Source organism: Eptesicus fuscus, chromosome 22 (assembly GCF_027574615.1).
Source record: "Eptesicus fuscus isolate TK198812 chromosome 22, DD_ASM_mEF_20220401, whole genome shotgun sequence".
In the NCBI taxonomy this organism is placed as follows: domain Eukaryota; kingdom Metazoa; phylum Chordata; class Mammalia; order Chiroptera; family Vespertilionidae; genus Eptesicus; species Eptesicus fuscus.
Window position 1 is genome coordinate 19,909,655 of NC_072494.1, and position 22,329 is coordinate 19,931,983.

The window sequence follows — 22,329 nt, forward strand, 5'->3', positions numbered from 1 at the left end:
AATTTTTAAAGGCAGTCAATATTTAAATGTTATTTAATATTGCCAATATCAATTGGTCACTTACATGATTTAAAACGACTCTGATTCCCTATGGTTATATTAAATTTCCAACAGTCATTCTTTTGCTTAATGAGTAGTTAAGATTTCTTGTATAGCTACTGTGTCCTAGCACTGTGCCAGGTGCTTTATTTAGTAATAATCACAACAGACAAGATTCCTGTCCCCCTGATCAGGATTACAAAGGAAAAGAGAAGTGTGTTGCAAGAGAGAAAGTAGTACGAAGCTCATTTAGATTGGGGAAGAGGGTGGAGGAAAACTTGTTTGAGATGGTGCCCACGATTCACAGGAGCTAGCCTGCTGAAGAGGTGGGTAAGTTATGCTGCAGGAGATCTCTTGTTTCTGGCAAAAGACTAGACTAGATGTTAATCTAAAGCCTCGGTACAGAACCTCTAAAAGTTCTGGATAAAATAATTTTAAAATAGTTTTAAATGTATGGCTGAGTTAGTGGGAAGGTAAGGAAAAAATTTAGAAGCCACAAATCCTGTGAAAAGCTGAATCTTGAAGTATAAGTGAATTCTAAAGCTATGTTTGTTATTTGAGTATTTGCCAGTTCCTGGTGGCCTAGATCTTGAGTTTTACCAGACCTCATGCAGGACACAAAGACATAGCCAGAGCCTCCAGTGGGCTTCGCTGTCACGAGGTGAACTGGGGGAAAGCCCACCCTCTGCAAAGTGGGTCTTTGCTTGCCTTGGCCTCAGTGCTCAGGTGAATCAGTTCCATTCTCCCATGGTAAAAAGAAAAATATAAAAACCTTCTGGACCGAGGAAATGCTATGTGGGAAGGCCCGTAGGCAGAAAGGCCGTTCATCTTTTCAGGGAACTGATAGACTGGTACAGAGTGAGCAAAATTAGTGCTGCTAATGAGTTTGGAGAAGAAGCCAGAGACCAGATTCTTGCAGAAGCTCACAGGCCTTGTTCAAGATTTTTTATTTTATCCTAAGCACAATACAAATCTTTTGAAGGGTTTTCAAGAGATTATCTGACTTCTATGAGAAATAATAGATTGAGAAAATGTAAAAATAGAGAGCCACTTTAAAGGCAGAAGTAAAGATAATAAAATTAAAGAGATATAAACATATTTTTATGTAGTTAAGCTCATCTTTGAATAAGCCAGTGTGTAATGATAATGAAAATGTATCTTTTGCAGGCTATATCCATTTTATAGTAATTTTTATTGGGAGGGAAATATGTTAAGTAGTAGAATTTTATTGGAATAAATATACCATTTAAATTTACATCCTTGAGAAATAAGATCTGAGTGTATTTGCAGATAAGGTATAATAGTCTGGGAAAGACACTGCAGAGATTGGCTAATGACACCAAACCTATTTTCCTTTCTTCCTGCTAATACAGCTACACTACATTTCCCAGCCTTCTCTGCAGTCAGGTGTAGTCATATGACAGTCTGGCAGGGGAATAAGAGTAAAAGTGATGTGCATTTCTTCCTTTAGTCTGGCTGTGTTGTTTTTTTTAAGTTCCCATATTGCTTCCATGTGCTCTACCTCTTGTGCCATTTGGATATTGGCATCCAAATTGACTTGGAAACCACATGTTGAAGATGATAGAATCCCCATCAGTGAGAGTTCTAAATGAAACCCCCAACCCCACCTTCTTGCCAGCCGAACTTCCCATGAACAAAAATAAGCTGTTATTTTAAATCACCAATATTCTGCGATTTACTATTTCAGCAGCCAGCATCATGTTGAAAGATGTTAATTTTCTTTCAAGATGACACCAAGGACCTAATTTCATTCTTATTCCTTTCTTTTCTCATCTTTCTTCTGTATACATTTGCTGTCATATGTGACTAGGCAATTTGTGTAGATTAGGATGTAAGGAGGTTTGTATAGGGAGTGAGGGGATTTGATATGCTTGAGGCATGAGAAGAGTTGAAGGATTAATTGCTTCCTATTCTCTATGTAAGATAACTTTCCCTTTCCTTCTGTTTGGCCCACTAATTCATTTCAAAGATTTTACTCCTGCAGCTATTTATTCTCACCTGCTAATAGCACCCTCCTTGCAAAGCAGAGTTGATGAAGACCTTGATCACCTCTCCCTTCCTTGCCTAGTTTAACAATCATGTATAATTAAATTTACACACTGTGTATTAAAATAGTCATCAAATCAACACTGAGAAATATCTTTTCTCCCTTTACACATCCAAAAATAGATGTCAAAGGGTTTCTCATGGTAAACACTTGGGAGAGATAGGAAATATGTCAGAATATGTGCACATCTCTAGTAGGGCCTGTTGAAACCAGAACAACCCCATCTAAATCTTTGGCCAATGGATTAGCCAGTTAGACATATTCTTACATTGTTTTCTAATTATTTATTTATCAGTCTATTTGTCATGCTGGACCTTATGACTCCTCTTGAGGGAAGGTAGGAAGTAAATTCAGTTTTTTATAAAACATTAGGGGTAGAGAAAGGGGAACCTTACCATGTTTTATTAGCAAAGGCCTTTCATTGTAAAAAAGTAGATTATTCCTGTAGAAACCATGTAAATTACAGAAAGGAATTATGACCAAGAATATGTTTTGGGTGAATAGCTGCCAAGTGCCCATCTCTCTAGATGATTACTATTCTAAATATTTTTCCATTAGCTAGTTTCAGCTCAGGAAATAGATTAGACCCTTAATGGCCTAAGCAACCAGGAAATGAGTGATATATTTATAGATTCCACCAGTGAATTTGAAATAAAACTTCTTGCCTATTAAGAATTCTGACTGTAATACTCAATGTAAATGCTTTTATAAAAATGCCTTTTTCAGTGTTCTCTCTCTCTCTCCTATCCCAACCCTCTTGAAAGTCTGATAATCTCAATAAAGAGAATAAATTACCTAAAATCACATTTTGAGGAAAGCCTGATTTTTCATTAAGTGTGGGCTGTCAAATTATCATTGAGTTTAGGTCAGATGTTTTAGTATTGGAGACAATCCATTTCTATTTTGGGAGTCTATAGCAAGTCTGAACCATCGATCACTCCCATGGCCCCATTCAAGCCTGCAACTTCTCCAGTCTAAAAGGTGCTGGAGGAAGCTTGTTTCCACCTTACTTAGACCTAGGAGTTTCCTGTGCTCTGTGGAAGATGGGATGACTGTGTCCTATACAGAGGCCAAAGGTTAGAAAAGCTCTTGCTTTCATTAGGGCCCTTAAATATATGCAATTTTTGTCAGTTACACATCAATAAAGCTAAAAAATGAAAAGAATATTTAAATATTCTGGTTGTAATCTATGAAGCAAAGATCTTATCAAAGTAAAAATAAGTTCACAGATGTTTTGTTTTTTTTTAATATATTTTATTGATTTTTTACAGAGAGGAAGAGAGAGGGATAGAGAGTTAGAAACATCGATCAGCCGCCTCCTGCACACTCCCCACTGGGGATGTGCCCGCAACCAAGGTACATGCCCTTGACCGGAATCAAACCTGGGACCCTTCAGTCCGCAGGCCGACGCTCTATCCACTGAGCCAAACCGGTTTCGGCAAGTTCACAGATGTTAATCAGTGACTCATTTATTGATAATTTTCATAGGAACTGCGGCAACATCAGCAGGGTCTGAAAACCTAGAAATTATGTTTTAAAGTCTAATGGTTACAGGTCAATTTCAGATTAAAAAAAAACACCTCCCCATAATTTTAATATACTATATATCTGTGGTTCTCAACTCAGGGCAGTTTTGTCCCCAGGGTACATTTGGCAATGTCTAGAAATTTTGGAGTTGTCACCACCATGGGGGATGGGTACTACTGGTATCTAGTGTGCAGAGGCCAGTGATGGTACAAAACAGCTTAAGGAGCATAGGACAGCTCCCTACAACAATACAATTACTCTTCCCAAAAGTTATGGTGCCAAGTTGAGAAACTTTTGTATTTGTGACTCAATATAAGAGTTCTAAAATTCGGAGTGTCTACTCATGTTTAATTCTGGTAGGTGTTGAAAACAAAATGAAGGCCATTAAAACTCACATCTTAATCACACAAATCATTACAAACTCCTTGCTTGTTCTTAGCGTTTTGCCCCTCTTTAGACAATTAGATTTTCACAATGGATTCTTGAGTTTGGTCTGAGGCACTGTTATTACTATGGGAAAACAGAGGAAGCACTCAAAGTTCCTACTAGCTGATATGTATCTGACCTGAGCAGGTTTAAAGATTGAGTGATTCTTTCATAGATAATAATTCTCACATAATGCTTCAAAGTGCAGTCAATGACTGCTAAGCCAAAATTGAACCAATCATTAAGTCCAGTGTTGTTGTTTTAAAATAAAATAAGAAGCTCACAGTGTTTTGGTTGCAGAACCAACACAAGGAATAATTGCAACCCAGACACATGCATTTTTCTTCTCCTTCATGAAGATAAGATATTCCTTGCACTTCTAGGTTCTTTTCATTGACTGTTTATTAAAGCTGACCCTCACTCGCCTCTGCATTAAGCTTTGCCCACTGTGGACTTTAAAAAAATTCAGGGAGGAACAGACTGTGTGTATAAGGGGTTGGCACTTGCAACCCTACACCATTTGCACAACCAGCAACATGATATTAAAAATGAGGAAGAGGAGAAATACAGGGTTGGGTGGGGAATTTTCCCTGAATCCTCAAAATGATAGAACTGTATTCGACTTTCTATCTTTTCTTCCGCAACAGTTGAAATTCTACAGTAATTTTCCTTTCAGTTACCTGCCTTTTCCTTTTTAAAAAAGTTTCCATAATTATACCTAATAGATTAAATAGCACTCCTTTTTACTCAATGAGTTGATATAGTAATGCCTGTAAGAAGAATTATTCCACAATGTTGTATCAGAGAACAAACTTTTCAGGGATGTAGTAGTTTAAGCAGCATCATGAAGCTGTGGCTTTACTTATTTCATGTTACATTAAGTAAAATATATATATATTAAATACAAACCAGGGTTGTGACATACCCTGAAACTCGGGATTTGAGGAAAATAACTATTAGAGAAAGCGATCCATAGAGATCACTGTTAGTAGCAGTAATTGGAGTATTCTGATCTGATTTAATTTGCAATATTCAAAATAGTTAGGCTGTTGAGTGTAGAGGCGAATATAATGATCACTATTACAATATTAATGTATGAAAGGACCACCCCATTTGGTGCTGGTGGAAAATAAAATGTTTAATCACTGTTGCAAGTCACTAAATCTCTCTGTCAGCCTGATTAGCAAGTTAATGCTTTTCCCTTTTTGCTTTTTAAATGCCATTCCTTAATTTTACATTCAATTTATCTTTTTCTGAAAACCTTATAATTTTATGTGCTTTAGGCCTACAGAAGAGAACGTTGCTTAGCAACCACCAAAATAACTAATAAGCCCATATCAGTAAAGGTTTGAAGGACTTACTTATTTTAAATTTATATGTTTCTTTCTTATTTATTTATTTATTTATTTAAATTTTTTATTAAGGTATTATATGTGTACATATCTTACCATTGTCCCCCCCTATATGTTTCTTTATTAACCATTAAAAGAAAAAAAAGAGACCTCATGGACATGGACAACAGTGTGGTGATTGGGGGACAAGGGAGGAGTTGGAATTTATTCTAATTTCTGCATTAATAATATTCATATATGTGTTGTTTGTAACAAAAACAAAACAAAAAACACAGTATATTTCATGTGAATGTCTCTTTTCTCCTATTACCCTTGTACTAACATTGCTCTGTATTCATCATTTGCTTTAGTTATTTGTTTCCAACAGAATACCCTATCAATGACATATGCTGGGTAAAGAAATGTTTTCTAATTCATGAATACAGAATTCTCCAATATTGTGTTTTTAATGCCACGAAACTATTTTCTTTACAGGAAATAGATTGAAGTTTTAGGAGAGGGAAACAGTTGGAGATTAAATGGAAATGGTTGATACATACCTATAAAGACTTTATTTTTTGGTTATTGACCCAGAAGTATATGAGAGGAGTATCTGAGCTAAGGGCTTTGGGGTGGGAAGTGGTTCTGCCCAGCTGCCATGTGCTGTCACTTAGTCCTGGAGTGCTCACTTGTCAGAGGTTTCAGTCTTCCCACTATGACTTTCAAAGCTTCATTATTACCCTATCTCAGACCTATTTTCTTCATATGCTTCTATTTTGGGGTAAGTAGTGAAGTATCAAAGAACTGCTTGGCCATTAGGAGAAGCAAAAGAAATTGTTATTCACAAATATTAAAATTATCCACAAATTTTTATTAATATTTAATATGTATCTTTATTCAGTTTTACTATCTAATTATTTATACATATTTGCTAATATATATATAAATATTACCCTACTCTCAACTTTTTGTCTTACCACTGAAAGGTTTCAAACAAACCTTCCCAAAATATACTACTTTGGTATGTGGACAATTTGAGCTGAAAGCAATCAAGATGCAGCAGATTCAAGAAATATTTCTTCTTTAACTACCTAAAGGAATTTAGAGAAGGGGCCTGCCCCAGAAAGACAGCTATCACCAGAGATTACATTTTGTCTGAAAGATCTATGTGTATGATAGGACAAACATCTAATTGCCTAACCACCTGCTCTTCTTACCATCCTGTGAATTACCCTTCTCCCTGGTCTGTTATCCCATTTCTTCACTCAGGATGGCATATAAGCCTCAACTGCCCAACTTGCCCTTCAATTTCATATCTATGGGGCCCCTGTACATACATAATTAAATTTGTTTTTCTCCTTTTAACCTGTTCTATGTCAATTTAATTATTAGACCAGCCTAAGTGTAGAGAATAAGTTCCTATACTTCCATTTTAATAATAGGTAAATGTTGGTCATTTTAGTCTTGCAAATCATAATCTCATATTACATTGCATGCTTACAATTCTCCACAAATGCATGCTAACTTGAATGTAAAACAATAGTTGTACAGCAGTTTTGAACATTTAAAATTTATATTTAAGAACTATTTGAAGATTATAATACAGAATCATTATAATACAGAATCATTAAGACAAGACAATAAAGAATGAATAGCTAGCAATTTTAGAAATTGAAGATAGCTGCTTGTTTTGCTTTTCATTCTTTTTTAAAAAATATATGTTTTTATTGATTTTTAGAGAGAGAGAAAGAGAGAGAAACATCAATGAGATCAATTTACTGCCTCCTGCACACCCCTTACTGGGGATCGAGCCTGCAACCCAGGCATGTGACCTGACTGGGAATAGAACCAGCAACCTCTCAGTGCATGGGCTATCACTCAAACAACTGAGCCACACTGGCCAGAGCTACCTTTCATTCTTTATGTATTGTTGGTTAACTGGTAAGCAGGCCTTTTTCACCTAAACATTTGAAGGTTTTCTTAGATCCCAAATGGACATTTTAAATTTAAAAAATGTATTACAGAATATGTATGCCCTTAAGTCTAAAGATGGCCATCATATTAGAATTTGCGACTGAAACTAAACACATTAGGCACTAATATTATCTCTTAAGTTTATGCTTGCCCTAGTTGGTTTGGCTCAGTGGATAGAGTGTCGGCCTGCAGACTGAAGAGTCCCAATTTAGATTCCAGTCAAGGGCACATGCCTGGGTTGTGGGCTCAATCCCCAGTAGGGGGCATGCAGGAGGCAGCCTATCAATGATTCTCTCTCATCATTGATGTTTCTGTATCTCTCTACTTCTCCCTTCTGCTCTGAAACCAATAAAAATATATTTAAAAAAATATTTTTTTAAAGTTCATGCTTAATTTGAAGAGTAATTAAAGCATAAGGATCTTAGCTATTTTTCTGATCTTCATGATATTTGAGAGTTATTCTCTGTGATGAGACTTTATGACCATTTTTAAACCTGAAATGACCACTTTGGGGGGATGATATTTTAAACTGAACATAAAAAAATAAACTCGCATTGAAATGAATGAAACTAGAATGCTCTGAGCATCGCCACCACTGCTACTAGGACCACTGTTAAAAAAAATTAAAACATTTTTATTATTTGACTATTAGCCAATTAAGCACTTACTGTTGCTCTTAAAGCAAACAAAAAGTCAGTTTTTAACATCATGGAAGCAACCCTGACAGATCATTCGAGGAATGCTGCCTCCTCAGTCCACAGATACTTTCTCTTGTAGCAGACTGTTAATATGTGCATTGCACTTCACCTTCATTCTTTTCTTTTTCTTTATGTTTGCAAATGCCTTGTTAATAATACTGTTAGATGCAGTATGAGTTTTTAGTTCATATTTTCAATATACGAGGATATAATATTGAAGTAATATAATAAGAGAAATACAGAGTTCAGCTTTAGAAATTTAAAAGCTTTTATTTCAGGATTTCCAAATTCAATTTACTCTCTTCTCTCTTTCATTCATCTTATAATGAACCTGTTGTAGGTGGGGGAAAACCCAGAACCTCTGTAATCACACATTTCAGTTTTAATCATGGCTCTGACCTTAAATTACTGAAACTCTTAGGGCATTGGTTTTCTGGGTTGTAAAATGAGGATGATAAGACCAGCTTCACAGTATTGTCAAAACCAAAAGATATAATGTAGTTAAAGCTCCACCCAGCACAATAGATGTGAAATATGTGTTATTTCTGTCCTCCTTCCCTTTCACCCCTAATTAAACTCAGCTATCTTTGAACTGTAGCAGATTAGTTTTACTGGTCAGGTCTAAGCTTCCAGATAAGCTGCTACTGTTAACCATTGTGTGGGATAGTTCTTTTGACTCTAAGATACAAATGAAAAGTGGAAAATTTTATTATAATACAATTATAAAGAAGGACTATGTATTTCATATGATAGCCCAGAGTAACCGTGTTTTGTTGATCAGGTTACAACAGATGAATATCGTTATACAACAAATGCTCTCTTTGTTCCCTGTTCTTGTCACAGTAGCTCAATTTAATAAGAGGTTATTGATTAAACTGTTTGCATTGTAGTCAGGAAACTGGAGAGGGCAGCTAAACCAAAGGAGACCCCCTCACCCCCCCCCCCCCCCCCCCGCCATACACACACACTGCCACCCTTCACCTCCTCTAACCTGTCTCAATTATTTTTGACAGAAGGCCTCATGCAAATTACCAAATTGCTCCCAAATGAAAGCAGACCTAGAAAGATTCCATCGCTCAGAGAACGCTGGCAGAGGTTTGGAGTTGTGATACATTTTAGTCCACCTCCTGGATGTATGAACCGAACCAGGCAGTAGGGAGTGGAGGCCTTGGCTGTGTTCTTGCACACCGAGAACACCCCGTCTCATTTCTAAAGGCAGCCGTTCCATCTTCCCTTCCGTTTTTGGCAGATGATCCTGCCCCTCCAGACATCATTTTCATTAATATTGATAATAACAGCAGCTGACATTAATCAAACACTTTCTAGAACCAGGCAGCTTACTGAGGGCTTTTATATGTATTATCTTACTATTCCTCGTAATATCAAAAACGCTTTTATTTCCTCATTTTATGGATGAGAAAACCAAGGGTGAGACAGCTTAAATAATTTGCTCATGTCACACAGCTGGTATGTGGCAGAGTCAGGTATCCAACCAGGTTATTCTGAACCCTGGAGCCCCTGTGTTGACGGTTATACCATGTGTCCTTCCTCTAATGACATAGATGGTGGCTAGAAAGGTAGAGACCTTGTAGACTTTAATGACTGCCCTTGGCCTACAGACAGGATATTCCAAATTTGCTGACCTGATATTTGAAACCTACCACAGGTTGATTCAAATCTTCCTTTGAAACCTTATTTCCTTATTAAAGGTCCCAACGTCAGTTCATAATTTTATCCAGACTAAGTTAGTTTTCCCTATAAAAAATTATTTCAGCCCTAGCTGGTTTGGCTCAGTGGATAGAGCGCCAGCCTGTGGACTGAAGGGTCCCAGGTTCAATTCTGGTCAAGGGCACATGCCCAGGTTGCGGGCTTGATCCCTGGGAGGGAGGTGTGCAAGAGGCAGCTGATCAATGATTCTCTCTCATCATTGATATTTTTATCTCTCTCTCCCTCTCCCTTCCTTTCTGAAATCAATAAAAGTATATATTTTTTTAAAGAATCATGTCATCTGCAAAAACTGATGATTTAAAAAAAAAATTTACTTCACTTTGCCGGTTTAAACCCAATCCATCTTTTCCATCTGTTTGCAGAGTCTTCATTCTGTTACAGTCCCCCGATCACTGCTTATTGCATTCCTTGGCAGACCTGGTGTATTGTATTGTGTGAGCTGTGTGTATGTGGAGGAGAAACCAGTATTTCAGAAGCTGTGGTGTCTGGCATGTGCTGATTCTCAGTATATGTTTGCTTACTTCCTTTCTCATCCATCAGTGATGGGGGGTATGTGCTTTGGGGCCAGACATACCTGTTTTTTAATTCTATCAGCTCCATTTCTAGCTGTAAGAATTGAATCAAATCACTAAGCTCCTCCACACTTTAGTTACCACGTGCATAAAATGGAAAATTATAGTACCTAGCTCATTGATTTGTGATGATTAAATGAGATTCTATGTCTAGGACAGTGAATGCTTACTAAAGATTATTGTCATTATAAAAGAATTTTTAGTATATATTAGTCATTATGTTACTATATTACAAATATTACAAAGGTACCCCTTATGTACATAAAAGGCATTCATAGTAAATGCTATTGGTTTTTTTTCATTGAGATATAATTCACATACCATGAAACTCATCAAGTTTTAACTGCAGGATTTTCTCTGAGTCCACCACTGCAAGCTGCCATTTATGACCTGCAGCAGGGACCTGAGGGCCCACTGCAAAGGGAAGTGTTCCAGCTGGGCTCACCAGCCCTGCAGAGAGAACTTGAGATGAATGAACGCTTGAATGAAAACTAGTTCACATTTTTTTGCTGTTCCCTAAACCTGCCTTCTGATCTTGTGAAAAAAATGATTCTAAAATATCATCCATGTGGTTTGATTTGGTTGTTACTAAAACTTTTTTTTTAATGATTGAATGCTTTAGAAATTAGGTAAAGTTATTTGTAATTACAATTCAGCTGTGTATTGTGTTCACAATGAGACATTACTTGTATTTTTAGATGTGTTGAAAACCATTCTCATTTTGTGTGATAGCAAATATCAGTGAGTATGTAGCAGCCCTTGAAACTCTTATGTTTAATTAGGTAAAGTTTAAGCAGATGTGTTGTGTTTAAAAAAAAATTCAACTGAGTGAATTTTAAAGATCTTATTGGCTTTATTGAAGGATTCATGAATCGGACAGCATCCAACCTGGCAGATAAAAGGGAGCAGGACAAGGAGGATATACTAGGCAAAAAAGCAGATTGGCTATTGCCAAAGTCACTTTCCTTAGAGGTCTGTTAGGCAGATGACCTAACTAGTGCTGATCAGGTGATTCCTGATTGACTAGTTTAATTTCCATTTCTGGGAGGGATGAAACTTGAATGAAGTCTCTGTTTGGTGACATGGGGGTGGGGCTTAGTATAAGTGCCTCCATTTTGGGCCCAATTGTCTTGTTTTTAACAGTTGACTATGGATTTAGAGTTACAAATGAGGGAAAAGTTGAACTGTGAAAGAGTTGCAGTTACTCTTTCAGGGTCTGGAATCTACCTCACCCTCATTCTTTGTAGTGACATGCAAATGAGGAAGTAAGATACCTAGTATAACTGTTAAGTATTTATGTTCCAATGGTTTTTCTTAGTTTAACCTCAGGGAATTTTTTTTTTAAGAATTTGTTTTTTTCTGAGGTTTTGAATTTGCCTAGCAATTGCTAGGAAAGATAGAAAAGATAATGAGCTGAATGGCTGGAATTTGACATCAGAATAATGGTTTTCTTTACTTACCTTTGCATGATTTTAAAGAGAACTAAGATTTCACTTATCTTTTACTGTTGCCTTTTTTTCCCCTTTGTACAAACTCAGTGTGTGTTACTGGACTATTCTGAAATTCAAAATATTCTGAAAAGCTTTCTTCTATTGATACTTACTTCTATGGTTTCTTATTCTCATTTTATTTTATCTTTGGGTTTTATAATGTGCACTTGTAAGTGTAAATAGAAACCTACTTGAAATAATTGGTTTTCTGTGATTAACAAGGTACTTGTAGAGTTTTGTTTTTCTTATTGTTCTTTATCTCTGTTGATACCATGAACATTTTGTCCATGATCCCTTAATACTGAGTCATTTATACTTCATGAATGTTTATATTGAAATAGTTAGGAAGATGTGTAAAGATGGTAATGCGTGATGATGTTGGCTCTCGGTTCTTGAGTTCAGCAAAGAAAAGAATTCAGAGCCAAGAACTCTAGCACAAGAAGATTATTTAGTATGCGAAACAAAAGTATACTCAAAGAAAGGATTCAAGTGGGCTGCTCAGAGAGTGGCTTGGCCTTTTAGAAAGGAAGTCACGGAGGCAGAAGGAGTGAGCCAGTTGGGCTGTGTTGACTCAGGGAACAATCTAGGGAGGCAAAGAAGGGCCATGGCCAGCAGGTTCAGGGGGTAGCCCAGGATGTGTAGCTGCTGCCCATTGCTCCCCTGGTTGTCAGTTTCTTGTATTCCTTTAGAGCGTAGGAGAAAGAAAGCAAAGACACACCTAAAGAAAGAAGAGTGGGGCGTTGGGGTGTGCTCCAGAGCAGTGGTCACCAACCGGTGGTCCACAGACCACTGGTGGTCCCAGAGGTTCGAAAGGTTGGCAACCACTGTTCTAGAGAGGGTTTTTAATCTGTTTTCTAAAGGCAGGAATTTTAGGGGCTGTCTCAGGGGAGGATCTCAATGGAGTGTTCATCTGGTTTCCAGGTGTGCCCTTTAATTTGCCGATTCATCAAAATGAGCATATGAGGTCAGGATTAATTGGTGCTAGGGTAGGGAGTCATTGGTCATTGCATCTGGTCCTGAAGCCAGACATGGCATAGCTTCATCTGGTTTTGCTGCTTTTCTGGGCCTGAGCTGAAACAAAACTGAGGCATAAATGTTATCTCTAGTTGACCAAACCTCTGTCTCTGTGGTTAACAGACCACTAATGTTACTTGATGCTGATCACAACTTCATTGTCCTGAGGCTTAATGCTTAAGGGAATGGTAGTGTAAGAGAAAAGGAGGCAGGTGAGTCAGGGTGCTGGATGAGGCCAGTTTGAATCAGCCATCTGTCTCAGTTTCCCCATTCCACTTGCCAAGGAATTTTCCTGGCTTCTTACTGTCCTGCCTCAATTAGACAAGGGCCACTCGGGAAGAATGAGCAGTCTCTACAGGGCTCCCCCTGTCCCTGTGGGGGACTCAGAAGACTTTTCTGCCTTCTAGACTATATTTCTGTCGTGGCAGCTTTGTCTTCTTTTCCTTCTCATCCTGATTTTATGATTGTTTTGATCTGAATGTTCAACAAATAGAACCGGAGGAATGGGAAAAGGTCCTTTACAGCCACTCTTGCGAGGTGAGATAATTTTTTAATTTGCATTTTTGTTGTTTTTTAATGTATTTGCTGCTTTGACTGGTGGATAACAAAATACTACTTTGAAACGGCTTTGCTTTGCTGCATTTGGGGAGACCAAATATAGAAAAATATGCGCATCTTATTCAGGTCTTTCTTGTTTTGGTTTTTTCCAAATCTGACACTTGAAGATAAATAGGTTTTCTCTGAAGGCCAGAGGTGGTTTATCAGACTCATACTCATCCAGTATGACCCAGGTATGGTTCTGTTTAAAATAATCCTAGAAAAATGATGGTTGAAACAAAATCAGCTACCTGAGTAAACTCTTTCCATGTGAAAATCTTAAAACAGCACTTAAAAATCACTAGAGATTTCCTTCGTTAAAATTTTAACTTAATGAGATCTAGAGGCTTTTGAGAATTATTTTATAGCTGGTTTGGCCTCTGAATAGAAAGACTGTAAAGATTAACTAATAAAAGGTGTAACAACTGCAATTGAGTCCTCTTTTATAGGGAAAAGAGTATTATCAGAAGATTGCATTTGTTGAGACATATTATAGCATCTCTGGGGAGTCTCTTTTAACATCTTGGATTAATGTTACCCTTTGATTTTATTCTGATAAGAGACTGAAAAGGTATTTCCACCTTCAAATTGCCTAAGAAGCCTATTTAGTGGAGAGAAATTGGGCACATTGCTCTTGACTCTTTCTGAGCAGGGTGAAAACCTCTGATCTCTTCGATCCCTCTCATTTGCATGACCACGGGGAAACTGAAACCTAGGGAGGTTAAATGACTTGCCCTGGGACGGACAGCGAGCCTAGCTCTTGCTTGAACTGGGGACCATATATTGGTTAGCACTGATGCCAGTGTTTGTCTGCTGCCCCTTTGATACACAATCCTCTCCAGGTAAATTTTAGCAGCAAATGGTGTTGTGGGCACTGCACCCTGGATCTCAGATAACTACTACCCGTGCCCCCCCCCCCATTCTCCCCCCCCCCCCCCCCCCCCCCCCCCCCCCCCCGCCCAGCCCGTTTTAGTGAAGTCACTTGGTGTGAAGTAGATGACTACAGAAACAACAGGGGAGATCAGTGGGCCAAAATTCTCCCGGGAAAGGCAAAAGAGTAACAAAAGTGTCTTGCCAGGGAGCTCGGGACTGTGTGTAAACATGACTATATGAAGACCACTGAAGTTTGGGAGGGGATTGTAGCTGGTATTTCTGAGACTGCAGAAATGTTTTTAGGAAAGGAAAACAGGCTGTACAAAGACAGTTTTTAAAATAGATAATCAGTTTTCAGAAGGAATGCTTTTTGTGGGGACCACAATATACATTTCATTGCATAAGAAAGGAAGCATTTGAATTTCCTTTGCATATTCTGAAAGTGAAGTATGGTGGAACAATAAAGGATGCAAATCAATCTTAAGGAGTCCTTGCTCTAGAAAATATGTGCACTGTGGCTGTGATGGAGGACCTCTGGGATTTAGGAATGAAATGCTCTTAATCTAGTCCTGTGGATAATTAAAAAAATCTTTCTCCTTTTGAAAAATGCCTAATTATTTACCTAAAAACCTTGTGGAATTCTAAAAGGACTGAATTATTTGTAGTTGTTAGTTTCTGTTTATGTAATTTAAAAACTATCTTTACAACCTTAGATTATGTTTTTAAAAATATTTTGCACTCTTATAGCCCTGATTCCCTCAATGTTGTACGCTTAATACACCATACCTAGACTATTTGATATTGTTTTCCTGGCCCTTTTTTTTTTTTCTTCTTGGATTATGAGTGCTCTTCTTAAGCAGGATCACCTACTGTTACACTAATGCGCTCTCCAGGGCACATTGACAACTGCTTAGGTGAGGTTATAATTCTTGTTTGCCCCTGGGCGGTTGCCAGCAGGGAGTAGGGCATTGTGGGAAGTAGTTTCTTTACCTTCGACAACAGGTGTCTTTGTCAGTGCACCTTATTCAGATACCAGTGTGGAAGCACTGAGACCAGTGTGGAAGCACTGAGTCACTGTAGCAAAGAAAAGTAGGAGAGCAAGAGGGATTGATTGCTTTCCCATCTGGAAAATGGTCTGCAAGATATTGGGAAATCTTCTGATGCACGAAGAGATTTGCAGAATATTTTAACGTGCTTCTGAAAAGATAAAAAGGAATTTGAAAGGTATGAGCTGCCGGGATGCCTTAGAACACCTTGTCTCCTGACTATCATTTAATTTTTACCTGGTTAGTCAGCGTTAAGATAAATGTGCTGGAAAGATTTTTAACAAAAATAATGCTTAAAAGACAAAGCTGCATTGTAGGGAAAAAATAGGAAGTAAAAATGCTTTACCGGTTCCAACTAGCGTCAAACGCAGTTGGAAGTTGTTTTAATCTTGAGGATTTATGTAAAGTATTGCATTTTCTGTTTAAATAAGCCTATTAGACTTGCTTCTGTTTCCTAGCAATAAGTTGATCCCCCCGCCCCTTTCATTGGTGTGTATTTAATCTCGAATACTATAGCAGTTGCAAAACTCTCCTAATCGTATTTAAATGGAACATGGTACTATTGAAGTAATCATGCTAATCTAGGTGAAGATACTTCGGGAAAACCGGAAAAAATAGATACTATAAATTTCATTCTAAGTTTTGTTTTCTGAAAAGCAAATAAACTTACACAACATAACACTGCTATCAGTAATTAGGACAAAAAATTGCAACCAGTGTTTGTATTTGGTTGTAGACAAGCATTGCCAAATTGATTTCTAAATCTAGCAAATAATGTCTCTCGTTGCATTGCAGTGACATAATCTATAAACAGCAGGGATGATAATAGCTTAATTATAAACATTGGAAAAATTTGAAGGAGCTTTGTCCTCCCCCATTATTTACTTAATGCTTTTTCCATGAAATTAGCATACACTTTACTTCCTGGTAATTTAGGCAGCCTTGTAATGATAGTCACAGGCAGCTTTCGGATTTTCTTCTGGGCACATTGAGGTTCATTTACAGTTGCCAGCTGTACTTAAAAAAACACTTCAGGTGGCGAAGGCACCAACAGTTCTGGCTATCTGCTGATTTGGATAATTAAGAGAAAGCTCTGAGTTTAAACATAAAAGATGGAGAGAACTTTTTCTTGTGGGAGGAAAGCAGTCAGTGTAGAAATAAGATCCTTGTGCTGCTTTCTGAATAACAACAGAAAACTGAGTTCTCCAAATCAAGAATTCTGTTTAAAATGTTTGTGTTGTTATTATGGTAGAAGGGAATATGATTATTAATTGCTATTGCATTCCCTGTTTCATTTTTATGTTTTGGTACTTTTTTTTTTTTTTTTTAACAATACTCAGAGGGGAAAAGGATCTCTTTTTTTTTTTTTTTTTCATACTTAGGAAGATAATTAACTACACCAAGAATGCTAGACATTCTGAAACACTAAAGGTCACCATCTATTTATTTCCTATAAGTGTGAAGAAATAAGCAGGAAGAAAATCCACTTCTCCTCCAAGAAGAAGAATCTTGACATAAATAACACTGAAGAAGATAAACTTTTTAAAAGTTCTAATTACCAAGAACATAATATAAATCCATTAAAAATTTTTTTCCCTTTAGGATATTTTCAGTTAGGAAACACCTTAATTTCTCTTTTTTTGAAGTTTAAAGAAGATTTCCGAAAAGTGGATTTTTCTGCGTCTGCGTTATGAATGCAGAAGGTGTTGACCGAGTCTACTTCCTCCGTAGATAAGAGACCTCCCTTGGTTTTCTGCTGGGGGTGAATTGCTAGACAAGCCTGTGAGAACAGCTGCTGTTTTTCCCCCTTTTATTCCTTCTGGGCTTTCGACACCACCCCCTGCAACTCAGGTGGGTGTGTGCACTGGCACTGAGCTGCCGTAGGATTTTTCCTTGGACAGCGCGGTTTGGAGTTGAGCAGCAGCTGCTGCCGTGGAAAGGTCAGCGGGCAAGATGATGGAAGAAATCTCCATTATGGTAGCCTATGACGCCCACGTTTTCAGCCAGCTGCACGATGAAGACTTCCTCACTAGTCTGGTGGCCATCAGCAAGCCCCGGTCTATGGTAGGTGGTGCCTCGCACACGGCTCTGGGGCTGGCTTTTTCTTTTCTGATATGATAGTTATACTCCTACAGCAATTGGGGCATAGCTTCCTGGGGATTAAAATTAAAGCATTGCTCTTGGCTTTGTGTTACAGGCCACAGCAAAGGCTACAGGTTTTCAAAGATTTATTTACATAACTAAGCACTGTTATACCTTAGCAGTACATTTCAAGTGTCTGAGGAGTAAAACTTAGGTTAATGCTTTTATATTAGGTGAGGTTGATGCCATCACTTTGCCCCACATATACAGTATTTGCCTTCTATGAATGCATACGATTATTAGAGCTAACTTCATTTGCACACAAATAATTCAGTCTTTAAAAAAAAAATTTTTTTTAAAATATATTTTATTGATTTTTTACAGAGAGGAAGGGAGAGGGAGAGAGAGTTAGAAACATCAATGAGAGAGAGACATCGATCAGCTGCCTCTTGCACACCACCTACTGAGGATGTGCCCGAAACCAAGGTACATGCCCTTGACCGGATTCAAACCTGGGACCTTTCAGTCCGCAGGCCGACGCTCTATCCACTGAGCCAAACCGGTTTCGGCTAATTCAGTCTTTTTGAAGTAGAACATTTTTACAATGAGCCATAGCATTGACACTGAAAATTGAACTAGTATTTAAAAATCAAATAACTTTTAGAATCTTTATAGTATTACTAAGAACTATTATGAAAATGACATCTAGTATAACCTTAGATTGAACTTAATATTTTGTTGTTGTTTTTACTGTCCAAGGGTCTTATTAGTGCACCTGTCCCAGCAGAATAGAAAAATGAAGTTCTTGCAAATAAATGTTTGTTGTTTCTTCTCTGGAGATATCATTCTTATAATGGCTACTGAGTTTAAGATATCAGTGATCCATACCTTTTAAACAAGCTTTCCTTACTATTGTTGTCATAACTTCTTATTCATATTTTAATAGTACTCTTCACAAGCAACAGAATGAAAGAGTATAGTATATCATAACAGTTATCTTACTAATTTGAAATCCTGACTTTCTATTTTAAGGCATATGAGCATTAAACATATAATATGGCAATTTCTTCAAACAATAAATTGCAATGAAAAATTAAAGGGGACACTCATAGGTTGGTTTTAAAAGACTTAAGGGCCCTAGCTGGCTTGGCTCAGTGGATAGAGCGTCAGCCTGCAGACGAAGGGTCCTAGGTTCGATTTCGGCCAAGGGCACATGCCTGGGTTGTGCAGGAGACAGCCGATCAATAATTCTCTCTCATCATTGATGTTTCTATCGTTCTCCTCTCTTCCTCTCTGAAATCAATAAAGAACTATATATTTAAAAAAAAGACTTACGGGTTATGCAGTTACTGACCTTGTTTAGATGCTGATTTGAACTGTAATAAACATCTATAAGGTAATTGGGGAAAATTTGACCACTAATTAGCTATTTAGTGATATTAAGAAAATCATTTGTGTTTTTCTGGTGCAATAATTATATGATTATGTTAAAAATGTGGATAAAACTAGGTGACTTTGTGGAAACTGGGAGATGAGTACATGGGGATTCTCTATACTTTTCACTTTCATAGCTAATTTATAGATGTGGTTTAAAAGAATCAGCTGGCCAAAAATAATAGCAAAACAACTACAAAACCATGATATATTTCTGAAATTGTTCATTGTATAGAAACATCTAGCCCACTTTGCATTTTTTTCCTATTTAAGATACATAATCTATTTTTATAATTATATTAGAGGCCCGGTGCATGAAAATTCAGCCCGGCCTGCCCTCTCTCACAGTCTGGGAGCCCTCAGGGGCGGGAGGCGACCCGGTGATCAGGGGAAGGCGATGCCCCATCACACCTCTGCTGCTGCCACTGCCAGCAACGCAAGCCTCGGCCGGCCCTGGTTACCTGAGCCTCAGACGGCCCTGGGCGGCTGGGCAGCCACCATCCGAGGCTTGCCTGCACCTTGGGCCGGCCCTGAGCGGCTGGGCAGCCGACATCTGAGGCTTCCCTGCACCTCGGGTGTTGGCTGGGCAGCCACCATCCAAGGTTTGCCTGCGCCGCAGCTGGGGGCTGAGGGGACTGGGGGACTCTGGAGGCAGGCGTGGGCACCGCCATCTTTGCGATGGCATGAGGGTCAATTAGCATATTCCCTCTTTATTAGATAGGATGCAATATGTGAAGATGGTTACCAGCAACCACAACAGAAATACCAATTCAGGATAGGGGAGTCCATGGTTGTGGATAATTTTTAAAACTTCATTTTGTCCATTGATTTCACAATATTCCACCATTAATACTTATCCAGAGAATTCTGAATTCTATTTTATGTCCCAAAGGGGACTCCTACTCCTACTCCTAAACCTGGAGCTTATTTGATATGAAATTCGGCCACTAATATGGAATGCCTCAGAGGCATGTTACACATATAAAATATTACCCTATATACCAACACTTTAAATAATCTAGATGTTGGGATGTTGAATGTAATTACACAACTTTCTGGAGACAGTTAATTTTTTTAACCAGATTTGAAATTTTAAAGAGTTGATGAGTACAGCCTTTGGAGGTGATACTCGGTTTAGGTTCATCTGGAAAGATATTACTAAAATTATGCTAAGATTTGCCTTTGATTTCATGTTGATTTTTTTTTTTTGCTTTGTCTGAGATGAACTCTTTAAATTGTATGAAAAAGATAAATATTCAAATTTTCTAGAGTATAAAGTGCTTCTCTTTCTGACCTTTTACTGCATTGTGAAGCAAATGACATTCTTGCTAACATTCAATCCTCTGGGTTTATGTTGCCTATCACAAAGAAGTTTTAGAGCTATTTAGAAGTTTATTTAGTACAGGATTAATTAAATATCTTTCTGTATTTGCACTTTATTTCGTAATGTGAGGTATCTTGATTCCTTAAATGGTAAAAATCCCATTAAGTGTAGTGGTTTCGGTGGGGAAACTGAATCTTTTTTTTTTTTTTAATATATTTTATTGATTTTTTACAGAGAGGAAGGGAGAGGGAGAGAGAGTTAGAAACATTGATGAGAGAGAAACATCAATGAGTTGCCTCCTGCACACCACTTACTGGGGATGTGCCCGCTACCAAGGTACATGCCCTTGACCGGAATCGAACCTGGGACCCTTGAGTCCACAGGCCGATGCTCTATCCACTGAGCCAAACCGGTTAGGGCTGAATCTTTTCTTGTTCTTAAATAGCCCTGTGGCTTTCTGACATTTTTGATGTTGACTCATAGTAAAAAGCACATTTCAAGTCATTATACACACAAGACTGAAAGAAAATTTGACAATACTTTCTGTTGCTGCATGTGATGTATTCAGGTTCTTTCTGTTGTATTTAATTGTTTAAAGGCTAGTTATGAGCCACTAAATTGATTTGAGAAATATCTTGATCCACACTTTTAAAAAAATGTGGCTATATCCTATTGATTCTTTAAAAATGAATGACAGTGCAAGAAATTCACAGTTCCCTTTATGCAGGTCCCTGTAGACAAGTCACAGATAAGAAAAAGGATAAGGAAGCCAAGCAGAACTTATCTCGTCTTCCAGATCATGCACACTCACACAACATGAGAAATTGCCCAGACCAGTATTGTATTTACTAAGATAAACTAAACTAGACTCACCACTAGCAGAATTTAAGAGCTTTAGAAATTCCAGCACAAATAAGTTGGTATGTAAGAGGAAAATCCAGTATAGTCAGAATGACTCCGGGGACATGTAGAAAGGTGCCTCATTGGATAGTATTCCTGCCTCCCCTTAAATCCAACAGATTGCTTTTCTTTGGTTGTTCGCTAGCTGAAATTATCTGGCTTGTATTTTGAGAAAAAATTGTGGCCTCCTCCCTCCATCCTTCCCCCCTCCCCCCCTATTCGTCGCTCTTTCCCCCCCATTCTCACCTCCTCCACCCCCCATCCTCCCTGCACCCACAAGGACCTTTAAATGCAGCCAGAGCCTCTCACACGGGAGTAATAGCAGCTGAAGGAGAGAGTCCCTGAAGTTTTCCTTCTGACTGTCTCTGTGTGGAATGGCCAGCATTCTTCTCTATCACCTCCACCATTTCCAGTTATTTTCATACCTGACCAGTATAAATAAAGGAAGAAGATCCTTTCTTATTTTCATACCTGACCAGTATAAATAAAGGAAGAAGATAGTTATTATACATTCCAAAGGAAACTTTGAATATGTATTTAAATTCAAAATGTATCATTTAATGTTTGAACAGTGAACAAGCCTAATAACCAATGCATACTTGGTCAGTCTCTAATATTTCAGATTAAATGTTACTGTACTTTATATTCTGAATTAACTTTTTCATCACTAAGGTGGTTAGGAAGGGAATTTGCTTTCTCATGTATATTAGGAGAGGCCAGTATGTAATATTACAAACACTTTGGGGTTATTACAATGTGCTGTCAAGTAAGAGAGAGAAGCAAAATAAATATTTATGGGAGTGATGTTTGCTATCATAAGATAGAATGAAGTGGAGAGTAATTATTGCTGATTGAATACTGGAAGAAGTCTTCAAAAGGTGGTGTTGGAAGCATGTAAGTGAGGTTTTGCTTCTTTTTTTGTTTTGTTTTCACTATATTCCCCCACTGAGTCTTGGCTGCTACAGTCAGACAGACAGAAAGTCCAAGGACCCTTTTTATTGCACCTGCACCGGAACCTTAGCATGTAAGTGAGGCTTTGAAGGCTGGCAGGTGCTTGACGCCCGTAGAAGGGAGTAGGTATTTCTGAGCAGGGGAACAGCTTGTGCAAAGGCTGAGAGGTTACTATTTGGGGGGTTTTAACATTACACAGTCCTCAGCTCACATTTTACATCTGTGACTTCCTGGTAAATTAACTTAATTCCTCTA

General features: G+C 38.0%; 1 protein-coding gene across 6 annotated transcripts in view; it reads left to right on the plus strand.

The window, feature by feature from the left end:
• Positions 1-22,329, plus strand: part of LOC103289977 (rab GTPase-activating protein 1-like) — a 438,759-nt gene that overhangs the window by 371,536 nt on the left and 44,894 nt on the right. The window contains exon 1 of one of the 6 annotated variants that reach the window (XM_008145876.3): positions 17,108-17,447. The exons of the other annotated variants lie outside the window; for them this stretch is intronic. Within the exon in view, the coding sequence (XP_008144098.1) occupies positions 17,337-17,447 (111 nt within the window). The 5' untranslated portion in view covers positions 17,108-17,336. Of the gene's footprint in view, positions 1-17,107; positions 17,448-22,329 lie in introns of those variants that run through there. 6 annotated transcript variants of the gene reach the window in all.